Raw genomic sequence first — 17,854 nt, 5'->3', positions numbered from 1 at the left:
CCACCATAGCAATTCCCTCCTTAGGATCTCTTCTTTTCTGTTATAATATTGCTTGCAATTTTTGTAATCAAAATGTTCTTATTTGTTAGTAAATTAGTGTAGTTTGGTAGTAATTCCAACTAAGTCTCTCTCTCTCTCTCTCTCTCTCTCTCTCTAATCCAGTAAAATAAAAGCCAGACCGCAAATTCATTTGAAAAATAATGTAATGATTGGTTACTGGTACACATTTGAGCCTTACTCGGTTAGTAAAAACAGCTTCAGTGCAGTACCACTGAAGTTACGGTAACTACATTTACAGAACAGATAAATCAACAGATTTAGAATACAGTTACAAAAATGGTCACTCTTCCCAAAAAAGGCACAGGGGATGTACAGCAGCACTTGCATCCCTCTTAGAGAACATTTGCAGAACTGAATAAATACATCTGCTGCTCATCAATATCAAACGGTGCCACAGTGGAAGCACGGTCATCATGCAATTACAGCAGAGTGCAACATTGTGAATTAGTGGAAAAACACAGCATAAAAATATCTCTCCAGAAAATATAAAGACTAAAAGGTTATTTAGTACCATTAATCAAAAATATGAATTGGACATTTTCAAGCATTACAGTATATAATGAGTAAAATGTGCAATTAAAAGCATTTGGGAGAGCAGGTTCTGCACTCACGCTACACACATCTATATCAGAAAACACCTCAACGAGTTATTGCCAAAGAATCACGAGTTCATCTGAATATCATCGGATGGAAACTGCTCAATCAGATGTCGAGTCTGTCCAATCGTCCTATATTTTAAACAACAAAGGGCTTTGATGTTAAATGCTGTACGGTTATTTGACATGAGGATATCACAGTGCTAGTTGCTCACCAATTGTAAAAAGTAAGAAAATGACCGATCAGTTTCACCCGATGCGTCTCAAACCACTCCGTAGTTTAGGAAGTAGTAAACTTTCCAGACGGAATCTTTTCAGGGTCTCCAAATGACAAAGTCTTTGCAGCGCACTGGAAGTTCAGCTCCCTGAACAAACCTGTTGAAATAAAACCTGTCCTGACTGAAAGTACAGTAACTTCACTGCTCGTTTTATTTGATCTCTCTATGCATTGTCTACATTACAACAAACAAGATGCTTTTACAAAGATAATTATTGTTGTATTTATGACACTTGTTGTCCAGATGATTTATTGCTCATATTTTCTCGTGTGCTGCCTTGAAACTGTGTCACTTGTCATTGACCCATCGCTGTTTGGTTCACTGGATCAGTCACTTCAGTGCCTGAAATTCCGACTAACTACACACTGGTTTGAGTCGAAGCCCTCGTCTGTGGCTTTAAATATTTACCCATTCAGCTACTGTTAATATGAACAGTTTCTCCTCAGTGCCTTACCAGAAGGTCTTTATAAACGTTGAATAAAGCCCCTTCCAAAAGAGAGAGGAATTATCTTCCACAGACTGAAGTCATCACAGCTCCACTTTGCCTTCTCGGTGTTCACCTGCTTCATGGTACTAAACACACAGGAACCTTTTCTCTGCTTCAAAAATAGAGGAAATCTACAAAGCTAGACCCTGAAATCACACTATCTGCTGCTTACAGTGAAACGCCAACACAACCATTAAAATATGGGAACTTGGAGCAAATAGCATTAAGTTTGTGCAAAAAAAATTAACCGACCCCCCATTACATTCAACCAGGCCACATCCTCTTCGTTTTACTACATAGTAAAATACTTCCTCGCAGTGTTATTTTCTCTTCCTCTTTCTAAAATAAAAACTATGTAAAATTTTACATCGTCGATTACTTTTCCTGGAAGCTACAAAAGAATTGGAGTACTTGGAAATCAGTGTTCAGTGAAATGCATCATTGCTGCTGCAGAAAACACGGGCATTTTCTAATTTCAAGCATTACTACCGGTATTTGGATTACCTTTTTCAACTCCATTACAGTGAGGACGATTTACTGACCAATGAGGATTCAACAAAAGGACAACTACACTGATGGCACTGCTTCACCCATTTCAATTGTTGCTTTACAATGTGTATTGAATCACAGGTAGGAGAGGAAGCTCTCAACTCAATAGTAGAATCTCCAAAAGCCCTCTTTGTGTGTGTGAGATACAGTACACTCATAAAAGAGAGGTTTTCTAAGCTTTAGTTCATCTGGTGACAATGATTCAGTCCTAAAGAGGAGACTTCAGTTTAAAAAAATTACCTCAGATTTCAATGCAGCATCAACGGTGCAAATTCTAGCTTATAAATAATTAACAATCCAAAGTTGATGTTTTTTCTATATTTAATTTTCCTTCTTGGTATTTAAGAAAGAGGTAATAGAAAGATGATTAACTGTTACACAAACCTGTACTGAGCTCACTGTACTGAGTCTTCAGAGACTGTCATTTTCAAGAGTCTCTGTCGAGAGCCAGATCCTCGCCCCGGTCAGAAATTTGCTTATGGGGGTCCCATAGCTACCGCGGCGACACAGGTTTCCCATTGGGGTGAAAGGAAAGGAGGAAGTAAGGAAGTCTGGAGGTGAAGGGGGGTCATGCGGGGAGCTGGCCTTAAAATACATCCTCCTTTGGTCGGAGAGGGACCCACTTGAGCTGGGGCGTGGCATCCTGCCTGGACTGGGTCCCTTATACTGCCTGAGCTGGCTCTGTAGAATCTCCATTTCGTCGACCAGTTGGGAGAGCTTGTGGTAGGCGGTGATGGGGCCTCCTTTGGCAATGCAGGCTTCAGGAACCCAGCGTAGGAAGTAGAGCTTCCAGAGAGCCAGGTGTGAGGGCAGGAGCAGGGGAATCAGGAGGCCCTGCAGGTCAGCAGGTCGAGAGAACCAGTCTCTGAAGAAGCGCTCTGACGGGCTTTCATCTTTCACCAGTGAGAAATCAGGCCTCAGCTCCGACAACAGAGAGCCCCGTCGGGTCAATGACTCGTCTCCAGCCTTCAGTCCATTGCGCAGAGATGCAGGCGTTCCTCGCAATGTGGAACTGTAGGTCTTCTGGTGGAGGAAAGACACAGTTTAGCATATTTAGTGACAAAAAACATTTGTTCCAGGTTCTCTTTTAGTGCATCTGCATCAAATCCTCAAGATCCTGAGATTTACAACTTTAGAAAAAATGATGTATTTTCTGTGTAATGATTCACCTCGTATGCGTTTTCTCAAGTTGCTGATTACAGAAAAACTGACTGTTGCCCATAAAATCTCCGCAGCAATTATCAAAACTGCTGACTGGATGGATTATTCATGTTAAACATTTACTCCGCTTGAAGCCTTTCAGAAATTCAGCAAAATGCATATGAAAATAGTATTACCTACCAGACTGAGGTAAATGTAAGAGGGCAGATGATTGAAGTGACTCATTTCAAAAATATCTGGACGATGACTCTAATCTGACCTTAAAAATAAGAAGGCTATGTGATGAGCACCTTCAATTCATTTGAAATCACAGTCAGAGAAGCAGCTACACTGTATTAAAAAAGTTAAAATCTGAAAACTACCTCATAGCGTTCTCTTCCTAAATTCCTGGAGAAAAAATATAAAATTAAACTGATAAAGTCTTTATGCGTTACCCAATACCAACGGAGAAAACAAGAGCGTAACACTTGTGGAGACATATAACAAGTCCTTGCACACTAAAAACTGGCTACATGACCGTAAACAGGAAGGACTGGTAAAGACCGTACGCCTTTAATTCAACATGGCTGAAAACCATTAAACTAAGGCTGAAAGGCTACACGGAAAATCAAGTGTTTGTTATGAATCCAAGGTAGTAAAAGAAGTGAACATGCAGATAAAACAATGTGCTACTTCTACGCCGATGAACTTGTAAAGTGTGTTGTGTACCTTTGTGCGTCTGAAGGTTTTCACTTCCCCATTCTGAACGCAGGCCGCTCCTTTGCCTACGTACATGGGGTTGTTGAAGAGGGTTTGGTCTTTGGTGGAGAACTGCTGTGACCACTCCCAAACAGGAGGGAAATACACAACCTGGTCCTCTCCTTGAGGGATTGCTTTATTCTTGGCAAAGTCCTGTAGAGTAAAGACATGGTTACTTATACTCTGGAAGTGTTTTCATGACAATCCATGTCGGTAAACAAAACAAAACAAAAAAACTGCCATAATCAGTCAATTTAATTTTGTTACTTTCCTGACCACAAGCTAAATGTGCTCTTATCTGTGTGCATTACGTTGTACTCTTTCCTGTCAATTATCTTACACACACACAAGTGGAAGTTAGTCTTTAACATGAGATAATACCACAAAAACATGTTGCTTCTAAGCAAGCACAAATCAAATAGGGTTTTTTTAAATTGTATATTTAATTAACTACCATTTTTGCAAAGGTTTGTTCTCATTTATTTGATTTAAACACACACATATACATACATACATACATACATACATATATTTATTTATTACCTCAACTAAATAAATGAATACACAATCATATGTGTGTGTCTCTCACCATCAAGTGCTGAGCGCGCTGTTTGGAAGAATTGAAGAGAAAAGTACTGAAGAGTGGGATCCACATGCTATCGCTCAGTACTGTCAGATAAGCCTCTGTGAACTCGAACGCTGCTGGGTACTGGTTCATCATCTGCCACACGCAGTCCAGGAACAGCATGAACAGCGGGGACTTGACCGAGAGAACAGAGACGAACAGACAAGAAGCGTAAGTGTCTCTGCATTTCTATCAGTTCTGGGAACGGGCCATTTACCGTCAGACAAATACCTCGTCTTTGTCATTCTTCTTTAAGTGGTTGCATCTGTCCAAGAAGCGATGGCCTGCCATCACCCACTCCTTCTGCACCAAACTCTGAAAGCCAATGAGGCTGCGATAATGAGGGTCCAACATGAGCTGCACCAAGGAGGACACCACACAGTTCAGGTCTCTGTCTTCCTCTTCTGCACAGGTAGAAAAAAGGGAAACCAAAAGCTTAAAACAAGTGATTTATGCGTTGCTGCTGTTGTTCAATTATGTTTGGGAGGACACGTTTGAACGTGGTCTGGGCGATCCGATCTCAACGAGTCTTGGGTGCATTCACACTTACTACTTAGAGCTGTCCACGTGTGATCAGATCACCCATGTTAATGCCTGGTCTAAACAGGGCCTCTGATGGCTATAGTATGGTAAGATTCTAAATTTGACCACAATATTTCAAATGTAATTTTGCTGGTTTGAAGCCAAATGTTGGTTCAATATGACAGACAAAGAAAAATCTAAAGTTATAGTCTGCCATCATGCACCATGCAGTTAAGAATAAAAAACCGCTTTGAAACTGTGAGGCTTGACCTCAAAATAATATGGGGACAAATGACCGATAAAGACAACTTACAGTTGGGGAGTTTTACCTTGAAGAATGACTGAAGTGTTCTTTCCATCCAGCAGGTACACCATCTCAGCAGAGTGTTTCAGGAAAGCCCTTGAGTCACAAAGGGAACATAAACGTTTATGGATTTTGAAAAACATGCAGTACTATTTTACAAGAAACCAGCTGCGCACGCGGTGTACAAAAGTAAAACATTAGAGTCTTGGCAAATATATATATATATATATATATATATGCGCAGGTATGTTATGTCCCAGCTGGAACTTTGAGGTTAACACAGACGTCGTGACATTCTAATTTAGTTTCTTTTAAACTTTATAAAGAGCTTTCATGCAGTGTTAGGTTGTTTACATACCTGACGTACTCCAGCCATCGTGTGTTTTCAATAGATGAGAGCCACCTCTCCTCTGACTCCTCGAAAGGATCTGCACACAGTCAAAACAATCAGTACACCTACAAATCTATCCCCACACATGTGGAGAATCCACATTGGAATTGAACGTGGCAGTGAGGCTCACCTATGACACAGATCTGCCTGACTTTAATAAAGGCACTCTGGATGTCCTGGATGTTGGGCAGACACTTGTCTACATCTGACCTGATGACTTCACTGCACTGTGGGTGGCTTTTTGTGATGGCAGGGAAGACCCTACAACAACAACAACACAAGACAGAAATCGATGACGGAGGTCTTAAAAAAGCTGTGTCAACATCTCAGCAAATCCTAATTTGTATAGTCAAAACATTGGCATAATAAGCTTTATTACCGTAACTGTACTAAAAAAAAAAAAAAGGAGTCGAAAAAAACACATTTAATACATGTTTGAGGAGTTTTGTGTACCTCTGATCAATCCTCCTCTGCTGTAATGGATCACCTATGCCGGCCATGCGGACAAGAGCACTTCCATTTGGGTGATTCCAGCACCAGTGCTGCAGGAGAGAATGGAAATAAATCAGCGGGCAAATAAAAGAGATGCCCTGATCAATCAAAGATTACAAATTACTCCATTGGTGGTCCATGAATGTGCTAATGAAATAACATGTAAGGCCTAATTATATATAACTGACAGGGATAAATTGAGGATTGCAAAGTGAAGCTTGAAAACTCACAGGGACGCGCTGGTTCATGAAGAATATAGAGTGCTGCTTTAGATCCTGATCTGCCAGAGAAACTGGGACCACAATGTGCTCTGGAAGACTTAAAAGAAGAGTTAGAGAAAGACTGCTGTTACACAGGAAGCAATCACCAGACACCAGGAAAATACATCAAAGAAAAAGTACTTTTCCCCACAACTACCAATCTTCAAGTCTGAAAGACAAAGACCTTGGTCGATGTACTGTAAATATCGATTTAGCAGCGGATTTGTTTTGCGCAGTTTGTCCCAAATACGCTGAGGAGTATATTTTTGTGACTGAGGGAAAACTGAATCGGAGTGCACTGCAAGTATTGTTGTAGCCCCGTGTGATCTGCACAGTTTGGTGCAAGCTGCTGTTATGCAATTTTGAGTCTTTTCTCAAATTCCACATAACACACTGTACAATCCTTACTTTGAAACCCACCATGATGTCACTGAACTCAGATGAAGAGCCCATATTGTCCAAAATAGACTGTGAATGTCTCAGTGTGACATGCACAATGTTTTTTTTCCTCAAGTCGCTCATGAAGCGAGGAAAAGAGCTCACAGTGTAAATATACCGTCTTGCCAAAACATACCAGGTGTGAGTGACGGGTGAATAATGTGCGACTGTAACAACTAGGGCCAAGTGAAGGACATAATCTGCCTTTGACGCCCATCATAAATTGCCAACAACAAACAACGTGAGCTGAAAACCTTGGTGAGATGGCATAACTCTCGTTGACGGAGCACACTCTCCACTCCGACGCCCCCGTTCTCTTGATCTCCCGATCCCAGTCTGATGGACGGTCAAAGATGGGGGTCTGTAATCCTCCTCGAGGGGTGGCACCATTGACTCGCTGCCCTGGAAATACAGATACACTTTCAGATTATTTCTGGCGCATATTGCAGATAAAGTCAATAGTCATAGTCATTAAATAGGATAATCAAAACTACGTGTGGATTAACCTAATGATCACACGTTTCAAAAACATTGCATGCCTTTTGGAAGCAATAAAAGAAATATGGCATGCTAAGCACGTACCTTTAGATTCATGGTACCGCCGCCCTTGATACTCAAAGCCAAACAGCAGTGGAAGATCAGCTGGGTGGGAATAGTGGGCAATAGCAAGGCAAACCTAGAATAAAAAGAAAAGTGCTCTAATGGGACACATGGAGTACAATAAAGTAGATTTACAGCTGAATGGAGGAAATAAATTAAACATCATCAAGGCAGATTAGCTTTCATCAAAACCATTCGGCTTTAAAACTCTTCTTTAAAACACACTAACACAAGAACAAGTAAAACCTGGGAGAGCTAATGTTGAACCGACAGCCTACTGCTCTGGGTTCATAGGACTGAATCTCCCTGTGGCTCCACTACAGTCACACAAAGCCATCCATTCAGTCGTGAAGCTGTGAAGAACATGAGAGGACACTGAAAGAGAGTGAGTGTGTGTGTGTGTGTGTGTGTGTGTGTGTGTGTGTGTGTGTGGACAAGGCTGCTCCCAACTCTGTAATTTCCAATGGCAAAATAAGCCATTATAGGTTGAGTTAGTTCCATGTCACAAAGAAAAACAGAAAAAAGAGCAGAGCCCCGTTTAAGGTTCACACTGTAATTACATACATGGGGTCCATAAATAAACTCACATGGAGTGAGGGAAGGCAGACTCATTTATATTTTGAGCGCTCTATACATAATCACCCTCCAGATTCTGTTGTAGCAGTGCAGTACAGAAATTAAGGTGAATACTTCATTTTGAAATGCATTAGATAGAGACTTGTAACGCTGGTCATAGGACTGTTCAATGCCATACTTGAATGCTGTTGTTAGCCTAACGTGCTGCAGGTATGTGCTGTGGAGCGCCGAGTCCTCCAAAACCTACACAAACATTGCTCCCAGATAACATGGGAGGAGATCAGACATGTAGCTTTGTACATTCACGTCCGTTTCATTGGCACGCTGTGAACTTGAGATATACGGCTGCCTAACTCTTGTGGGTCAGGTAGTGAGGCTGCAGGGAGCAAAGAGCTTCTGAAAAGCTTTGTGCACACAATTCACAAATACACATTTACTTCCTGGACTTCTACAACTCCAGATAGCGCAATGTTTTGAACACGGCATCCGTGCCTACATAGCCTGAGTCAGCCGATTGTCTATTTTATTTTGTGTTTCGAGTTGGTTCAGTATACCGATCAAGCAATCGCATGTTCATAGGTTCTGTCCAAGGTGCCAACTTCTTGGTTAAAAATGTTTCTTTAAAAAAAAAAAAAAAAAGGGGGGGGCTTGAAAGTTTTGGCAAATTCACTCAAAGCCTGAATTGCTGAAAGGATTTCCTTTAATTTCCATTATATTACTGGTATTGAGGTATTTGACTAAGTTGAAAACATATAATCTTATATTAGCTGCTATAAAAAGGTACACTCACTTCCAGGTCTCTATATTGAGCTCTAGTTTGAAAAATAAAACAGCTGTCCATCTAATCTCTTCCTGCAGGAGATGAGTCAGAGTCACGCTGGCAGTTGTTCATGTGCCTTGAACGAGCATTGTTCTCTTTGTCTCTTATTCATTGTTTGGCGAATGGCCACACTGTTGAGAAGTTAGTCATTTCTATCCAGATGGAGGGTGAGAGATAGAAATATCCTTGTTGGTGAGGAAGTGGTCATAGCACTGACACTGACTAGGAGTATGAAGTGAGCTCACACAGTCAGGAAAGGAAAAGTTTGGTCATCAACAAGTAACAGTGAAGTGGATAAGGGAAACTGAGAAAAGGGGAATGAATAATAGAGGCATTAAAGCTCTTGCATTGGAGGAACCAGCAAGAGTAATCTAGATGTTAAAAAGGGATCTAGCTGCACTAGCTCCAAAAATCAAGATGCCAACACTGAGGCCACCCTCCAAAACCACTCTCCCAAATTATCACAATGAACATTAACATATCATAACGAACCTAAAGAACCAACATGGCTATATTAGAGCCACAAATACCTTCTTTTTTTTTTTGCCAGAGCATTTGATTTATTGATTGCTGTCGGGATGTTAAATATAACAATAATGTTTCTAAAATGCATTACCAACCTTAGCTTTAAGAGTTAAAGCCATAAAGTAAAACTTCAGGTGAATCTTTCATTGTTGCAAGTTTTTCTTTGCACAAAAATGAGCCAATTGTGGTGAAACTGGTGCCATTTGTGTTGCCTTCAACCCAATCATCTCAGGCTCCCGAGACATGGACAGCCTTTTCTTTTTTTTTTTATTAAATGCTACCACTGAATTATTTAAAGTTTGTACGTTTAAATTACATTTTTTTTTACTTTTTCCATTTAGTCAGCTCATATCCCAGCTGAACCTAAAGTTAACGAGAGTCTGACAGACATTCATCTCATATTTTCTCAGACGATAACTATGAAATTATTGGATTCGATACGAAACTAAAGTCAGCGTCACTCACCTTTTTGGCACTCTCAGGCCCAGCCTCAACAAAGCAGAACCTAATGATGCGCAGGTCTTTGCAATAGAGGATGAGCTCTGTCGGGTTGAACTTCAGCTTCTGGTTCGAGCCCAATACTTTCTTCTTCCCCTTTGTATCATTTACTGGGAGGAAAAAAACACAAAAGACGACTCAACTTCCTCTAATGCAGATGGCAATGCTTAGTGATGCAAGATTGAATTTTAAAGCAACCTCTCTGGACACAACAACAACTACAACTACAAAACATATCTTTGCCACGGCTGAATAATTTGTCTTGAGATATTTTGAAGAGTTTCACAATGTGTTTGAGCGTTTATAGACCTCCAGCAACAAGAACTCTGCAACCAATTATATAAAAACTGTACGGCAAATCATAACATATGCCATTACGGATCATGTTTTAATTCATTATTATGTATTGTTATGATCTATTAGTATGAATATGAAGCTAAATAGCATTTAGGATTTTGACTGTTGGGGCATTGAGACACTACCACCTGGTGTAGATTACAAATGATGTGAAAGCACATGCAGTAAATATCACTTCTGAGTAGACTCACAACATACGGATTTGATTGATATTACATCACTAGTGCCTCATCTCATGGTTATACTCCTATACTATGATACTAAAGATAACAAGCTGGGTAGAACAAAGCCTCGTGCTTCATCACTGCGACACAATAAACCTTGCTCTGGCCAGTTGCCCTTGCAGTGTCAGCAATCGACAGCAGCGCGACATATAAACAAGTCTAATCCCAGCCAGGCTGCACTGGCCCTGAACGCTGCCTTAGCTGTGACATCACTTGTTATCAGATGTCTGACCAGGAAAGACGCCAACAAACACAACCAGGCCACCAAGCTGTCGAAGATAAAAGAGGGGCCCATCTAACGTGTATTCTGATTTTAGTTCACTCTGGTGAAATGACGACTTTAGGGTGCTAACCGAAACAGTAGATTGAGTAAGAGATTAAACATCTGCTGACTACACTATAAAAATGCTTTAGTCTTTACGACCATTAATAAAATGAATAGTTTCTGGTTATCTGGATACAGAAACATTTGGGATCTGGTAACAAGAAGTCTACGTGTGGAAGTCAGTCTGTCTGCCATGACAATAGCAAACAGAAAAGAAGAAAAACAAAAGTTATGTTACATTACACCAGATGTACCTGTTAGTACTTGCTCCAGGCAGGCGAGGGGGATGTCGTGTTCTCCAAGCAGCAGGTGGGACAAATAGGAATTCTGTAGTGAGGGCAAACAACAACAAATTGTATGAGTGACATCCTGTCGACTGACACCCAAAACTAACCGAAATAGAAGTGGTGGCTGGATTGAGTTGATCCCCCTCAGACAGAGTAATGATCAAGTTCCATTTTGTTTTTACGGCAACAATCCACCGCATAGCTGGAAATGACGTCTGTTCTCTCACTTCTTGTGCGTTATCGCTGACAATATAGTGCAGGAAAGTACACAAGTTTTCCTTCCTCCTCACCAGCTGCACTGCACATACAATCATGTACAAGTATTTAAGTTTTGACACTTTGAAGCACTGTATATGAGGAAGTTTAAAAAAAAATGTGGTTTGGACTTCTATGGTATCATAATGACAGAATTCAAACAAACAACCTGATATCTTTTTACGACTTTTAACAATGACTAAACGGCACAGTTGAGTGCTTTAAAGTCTGACAACACAACTACCTGTTTGGAAGAGGCCTCTGAAGGGATGAAGGAGACCTTAAAGTTGGTGCAGATCAACTTCCCCCAAAGGTCATCCTGGCTGCTTTCCGCGCCGATGCATTTCCTCACAAAGTTCACCTCATTCACTACGATCTCGCCTGGGGACAAACAAATGAGAGAAAAAAATAAGACGCGAGTGTAAAACCTACATTCAGGTTTAATGACATGACTTTTACATCCTTTGTTGTCGTCACATTTACGACCAAAGTTGAAAACTTTAGGTCATAAATGTCACCACATTTGTGATTTGTTTCTTTCCTACACTAATTGGCCTTCTCCATCTACCGGTACTTCTTTCTACCCCTTTTCATACAACAAGTAATCTTACTATTCTTAAGGCAAACAGAAAAATGTACATCACACATCATTTTTTTAACTAACTGCCCAGTGAAAAAGGATTTCAACATTTCAGTGATACACCTTGTGATTTTCCAAAAGCATAGCAGACACTGTATAACATAATTTTCTTTATACATAAATAGGTATAAAACCAAGCAGAAGGCTGGGGTCACTTATCTCAGCTCCAATGTTTCTGTAAGAGCAGCATGTTTGTGAAAGACTGTTGCAAAACCAAAAAGTTTAATGATTTTAAAAAGCTGAAGCTGCTTAACTGAAAGTTTCTGTTGGGCAGAACAAAAAGCCAAAACGCCCCACACAACGTTTGTGTGATGACAAGTGGGACAGTAACCCCCTTCAGTTCTGCTATTTGAAAATCACTTTATCGACTATAAGCTTCAGGCTAACAACACATCTTTTCATATCTTCTCTGAGTAACATGCTCCGTATCTCTTAACATGACAACCAAACAATAATGCCGCTAAACGTTGTCCCAGGGATTCTCAAGCACTGGAGGAGCATTGTTGAGTCCTACAGACGGAGAAACATCAAAGGACTGCCTCAGAGCAGCATGTAGCAAATGCACAGGAAGTTAAAAAAAAACAAAAAACATGGTCATATGTCCGGCTCTAAAATCAAGATGGGAGAGGATCGACAACCCCTAAGTGGTAAATGCTGCCTGCGAATGGAAAGTACCAATTATTTACTACGCAATGAAAATTCTAGTGTCGTACTTCACGTGAATAAAATACACTTCACAAAGTACAGCAGGTTTGCAACATGAAGATTTTGTTGAATGTGGCTTTTAGGAAACCTTAAAGAAGTCATCCTCCTCATCCTTTCATAGCAGACGTCACTGTATATTTACTCCAAATCACACACACACAACGGAACACTATGCACAGGGTGTGTCGAGCCACTCCCACGAGGCTCCCAAGTCTACTGCTCAGACCAAACCAGAATAAATCTTTGAAATGAAGCCTTTCCTGCTGCTCCAGTTAGTTAACTATCTGCACTTAAGACTTTGGGCAAAGTCCTGGTGTCAAGTGAAGAATTCCATATATAAAGACCACTTTCACGATAGTCGTGGAAAGTTACATTTTTACTGGAAACAACTGTTTTAAAACTCTAAGGAGGTGGAAACACCACAGGAACAGAGAGGAACTGAGTCGTAACCCTAAAAGGGATGCTGACAGACACCGAACAAGAATCTTCGTTATGTATCAAGCAAAAAGTGAACCTTTTTTTTTTGTGATGCCAACTAGTCTTAGGATGATGCAGAACATAAGACTTACCTTGAAGTAACTTGGGTTCCAACTTTTTAAGAGGTGGTTCAATAGTTTTCGTCACATCAGTCTAGAGAAGAAAAAAAAAGCACAAGTCACTTCAGAGTTACTTAAACATGACGTTTGTTAGATGGTTGATGAATGAGGGCAATAATGTGCCATTACAGGGTGGAGGGGCACTCTAAGGAGTGTTTGGGGTGGAAGTGTAGGAATCATAGTCTGGGTTTATAGATAAAATGGGCTACAGTTTATATGCAGTTAGTCAACTGTGGCTGTATGCATGTCATCAAACTAAAAGTTAGCAAAGAGTTTTAACCTCAACGTTATTGCTTTATTTAAAATCCAATGTGTTGGAGTACGTGTCCAAAACAAAACCTAGCAAAATACAAGGACATGAAAAAGAAACATTAAATGGTCAAGCATATTTTGTTAAATAAGCGAAGAGCTGGAACTTACCGACATACATAAAATACATCCCGTCAGTGTAGAAGTCACTAAAACTGTATCCGTGTTAAGTGGATCATTGACAGTCTCTCATAAATGTGCAATCACTGCAAAGCGCATTTAATCCCCGATTGAAATTTTTTATAGATCATCAGTATAGTGTCTGTTTGCAATTTTTTTTAAGTAATTAGGAAAACCAGCGCATGCCCAAGACAATATGATGATCATTTTGAGCTAGAATAAATGATTTAATGCTGTTTGTTTTAAACAAAATGACAATGTAAAAATGTTATGTTACTTTGTTTGGGTTGTTGCACCCGCTCAGACTGGCTGTCTGGACAAGTGCATGCATACATACATGCACCTGTAGGCAAATACGAGCCCATAAACACACAATGAATGTCAAATTGTAGTCGGGCACTTATTCCCCTTTTTCAAAACAGATTACCCATGCATGGTTTCAATTCTTCAAATGAAACAGCAACAGAGAGAAAACTCTTGCCACTTCCAACAAGTGACATTTTCACTTGACATGCACATTAACATCTTTAGTGTTAAAGCTTGTTTTTAGTGTTTGGCGAGTCCAATATACAGCAGCAAAGGGCTTCACGACAACGTCAGCCTAACATAATACATATTATGTGACACTGCATCGTGACCATTCACCGTGAATACTTAATCTTAGCAAATACATACCGGTACAGGAGGAAGATAACTCTTGAAAGTTGGTTTCGTGGGTTTGACAGAAAACATTGTTTATGTTCTGCTCTCTCTCAGCGAGGTTCTGAAACGGTCACTTGGCTTTTGCCAGTGGAAAGAAAAAACAACCCAAAGGGAGCCCTTCAAAAAAAAAAAAGTTCAGTTCAGTCCTTTTATCTGAGTAAATCCGACACGTCCGTGTGTAAAATATTCATCGAGACAGCCTGGGCCAGTGACGACACTCCTCCATTACGGTCAGCAGTTTAGCAGCAGATTACGCTAGCTGGGTGAAAAGTTGACAGAAGTTACCGTTGAGACGTCGTTAGCTCGGTTAGCTGGCTAGCAGTAAGTACTGTGTGAAGTTTAGAAATGCCGTTCACACGCAGACAGAAAAGCGGTTAAAAATGATTTAGAGGAACCCGTTATGTGGCCACATTTTCTTTCCACCTGTTACGGTGTTAGTTACCCTCAGTAACTTCCTGAATGTCTAACTAGTTCAGCCAGACGCAGTACCTGATGCTGTAAAGGATTTATCGGCCATGTTTATAAAAAGCCGAGGACCAGCCCTACTTCCGGGCTCCGCTGCTGAGCTGTATTTCTGTACCGAGACTTTCTTTCATCAAACTTTCTGCAAAGCTGAGCAGGACACCGGGGTGCTCCGTACATATCCTAAACCAGATCACTGTCCGCTACTGCACGTTGTAGTAAATATTGATAACCTTGCCATTTGATGGATAAAAGACCGATTGTTTTGTTAGCGTTGATGAAGTACACCACCCGTGGACTACAACTCCCATGAGGCATTGACAGTTTACGGGCGTCAGTCGGTCAGGGTTGTAGTTTGTTTGTTTTTTGCGATAACTTTATTTCACAAATATACAAGCTCTTGTCAAATTCAGAACACTTTAATTATGTATTTCATTTGACAGATAATCCAGATAAAAATACAATATATGAGTCAAAAACAATCCACGGAAATACAGGTAAAGGTGTACAACTGTTCCCTAATAAACCAACAACTACAACAGAGCAATGCAAAACTCAAGTGTTGTGAAAGTTTATCTATTTATCTTTCGACATTCGTGCATCTAACTATTAACTATGTCCACTAGAAATACCTTTACTTTAGGAGATTATATACACTGGGTGGCGTTATTGGTTAGTTATGGGAGCTTTTGGCCTGCATATATAATGTGAAAAGTTTTCATGATGATCATTGAAATATATTTCAAACATTTGCATTATTGTTGTAAGCATACATGTTTCGTACATTTAAATGATCTAGTATGATAAAACAGTAGATAGGATAATAGTTCAACCTCTCATGTCAAATTTAACTTACAAGGTAGAACTCATCTCAAACTGTATTCATAAATCACATGAACCCTGCATGTCACCTTTTCCCTTTCGTGTTGTGTTTAGGAACACAGTAAAGAAACATACTCAGAGTTGACCCAAAAGCAGCCTCAGGACACATGGCAGACAGGTGAAGGCTATAGTCTACTCAGGTTTAAAGACAGGCTTACAGTGAGCAACTCGAAGGCAGTGAGATGATCTGGCAGAGGATAAAGTAGTTTGCTTAATGAAGTAATTAGGAGCAGGTGTGCAGGCAGGGACAGGCGATGGACAGAGGATGGTGCTTGGTGGACAGATGGGGAATGGAGTTATGTTGTCAGTGCTGCCTCACACACACATACTGCTTGTGTCCGTTCAGCCATACACAGGCCAAACTTTTGCATTTCAAATCTATTGCTGATGCATCCCAACTCAATCTGAAATTCATCACTAAACCTCAGAGCTTTGGCTGAATAAGTTAAATAAAATCCTCTAAAACATAAAAAATGATCAACATGGGCAGGGCTGGGTCAGGGTCATACGCCCTATCTCAGAATCAGAACTGTACGTTACACATACAAGGAATCTAACTTGGTGAATGGTGTTTCACAATAAACTGAGTGCAACAGTATGAGACAATTTAAAAATATGAAAAATGTACAATAAAATATGGTAAACAAACAAATAAGAGTATATTAAAACGAGTGTATTATTAAAGTGTCAAGTACATATTAATAGAGAAAAATGAGCAGGGGTGTGTAACTGTAAGAAATTGTCCTGGGGATGTAAGTGTCTGAGTCAGTGGGGGTCTCGTCTATTATAGGCTCATGGTCATTGAAGTATTACAAGCACAAGCTCTTCTGATATTTCTCTCTCCACCGTCTGCAGAGTCTGAGACATTGGTTGTAGCCTATAGACGATTTCACAGTTTATAAACATAAACATTCCAAATGTGTCCCAGTGTTTGTTTGTGAGGGAAGCTGCCACCAAATACATCACTTGCCTCCATATCATCCAATACCAAAATCCAGTTGCATTCGCCTGGTTTCAACCAGTAGAGAGCAGTAGCTATGCATAATTATAACACAATATGTAGAATTCATATGTACAATCTTCTCTGTGCTTTGTTTAGATAGCCAGGCCAGCCGCACATGCCTTCCAGTTAGTGCATGTTGGTACTGGCATAGCTTACAGCTAAAACTTTTAACAACGCTCAGATGCAATATGCTCTTGGCAAATGTCCTGCTGTTAACACAGATCTTCATTAACCCACAACAACAATCTTCTGGCCAATGGCTTGAGGTGTTTTCATATTTTCTGCCTTGTCCTATAAGGGCCACTGGGTGGTGACAAAATACTGCACCAACAGTATCCCCAAAGCTTGATGAATCATACCTTTCTTTTTATTATAACAGCTCTCTTGGTTTGCTTGTGTTACTTGCCAGATTTGTTACCGTCTGTCAATATTTGGAAACCATTTACAGTCAGATGACAAATACTGGGCAGTGACATTTAGGCCTTTACAAGTGAGTATTCATTATGTTCTGCTGAGCAATTCCCATTATTTTTGAATATTTATCTTAGATGTAAAAGTACAATTTTAAAAGTACATTTAGAATAAGACTTAGGACTACAACACACACACACACACACACACACACACACACACACACACACACACACACACACACACACACACACACAATGTGTCGACTGCCGACAGTGGCAGCCTGTTAGACAGGTTACACCCTGAGAGTGGCCTCACCGCCCAACATCATTTCAAGGCGAGCCTCAGTCTGGCTGGAGACTGGTTGTGAGAAGTGGATACCAGTGCCACCCATGCATTTCAAAATAGCTTTCCTTTGAGTCGGCTTTTCAGTTGCATTTTTATTTGTCTCAGGAGAGGGTGGGACTGAATTACTGTACAAGATTCGTGAGCTAACTTAAAAAAAAAAAAAAAAAGTAATTCATTAAAAGATAATTTTAAGTCAGACAGGAAAGGGCAGTCAAAGGAGATGAACTGGATATGATACAGAGGCAGAGTCACTTGAATCCTTCCGTCTGTGTATGAAGTTCAAATGATTATTCCACATGCAGCATGTA

At 40.3% G+C, this 17,854-nt stretch overlaps 1 protein-coding gene across 2 annotated transcripts; it reads right to left on the bottom strand.

The window, feature by feature from the left end:
• Positions 1 to 209: 209 nt before the first annotated feature.
• mtmr10 (myotubularin related protein 10) lies at positions 210 to 14,938 on the bottom strand. Of its 2 annotated transcripts, none has more exons than XM_079293816.1 (16): positions 14,414 to 14,938; positions 13,283 to 13,343; positions 11,613 to 11,749; positions 11,081 to 11,153; positions 9,888 to 10,030; positions 7,484 to 7,577; positions 7,156 to 7,303; positions 6,434 to 6,521; positions 6,165 to 6,253; positions 5,842 to 5,972; positions 5,679 to 5,748; positions 5,346 to 5,416; positions 4,726 to 4,898; positions 4,459 to 4,629; positions 3,840 to 4,022; positions 210 to 2,993 (listed from the first exon to the last, which is right to left on the bottom strand). In XM_079293816.1, exons 1-16 carry the CDS (start codon positions 14,468 to 14,470, stop codon positions 2,382 to 2,384), a joined length of 2,301 nt encoding a protein of 766 aa, XP_079149942.1. In that variant the 5' UTR covers positions 14,471 to 14,938; the 3' UTR covers positions 210 to 2,381. The 2 variants fall into 2 exon arrangements, with proteins under 2 accessions (XP_079149942.1, XP_079149943.1); XM_079293817.1 differs by having other exon boundaries at positions 210 to 2,990.
• Between the last annotated feature and the right edge of the window lie 2,916 nt (positions 14,939 to 17,854).

The sequence above is a fragment of the Melanostigma gelatinosum genome, assembly GCF_949748355.1.
Source record: "Melanostigma gelatinosum genome assembly, chromosome: 2".
Lineage (NCBI taxonomy): Eukaryota > Metazoa > Chordata > Actinopteri > Perciformes > Zoarcidae > Melanostigma > Melanostigma gelatinosum.
This window is presented reverse-complemented; position numbering and strand designations above follow the sequence as displayed.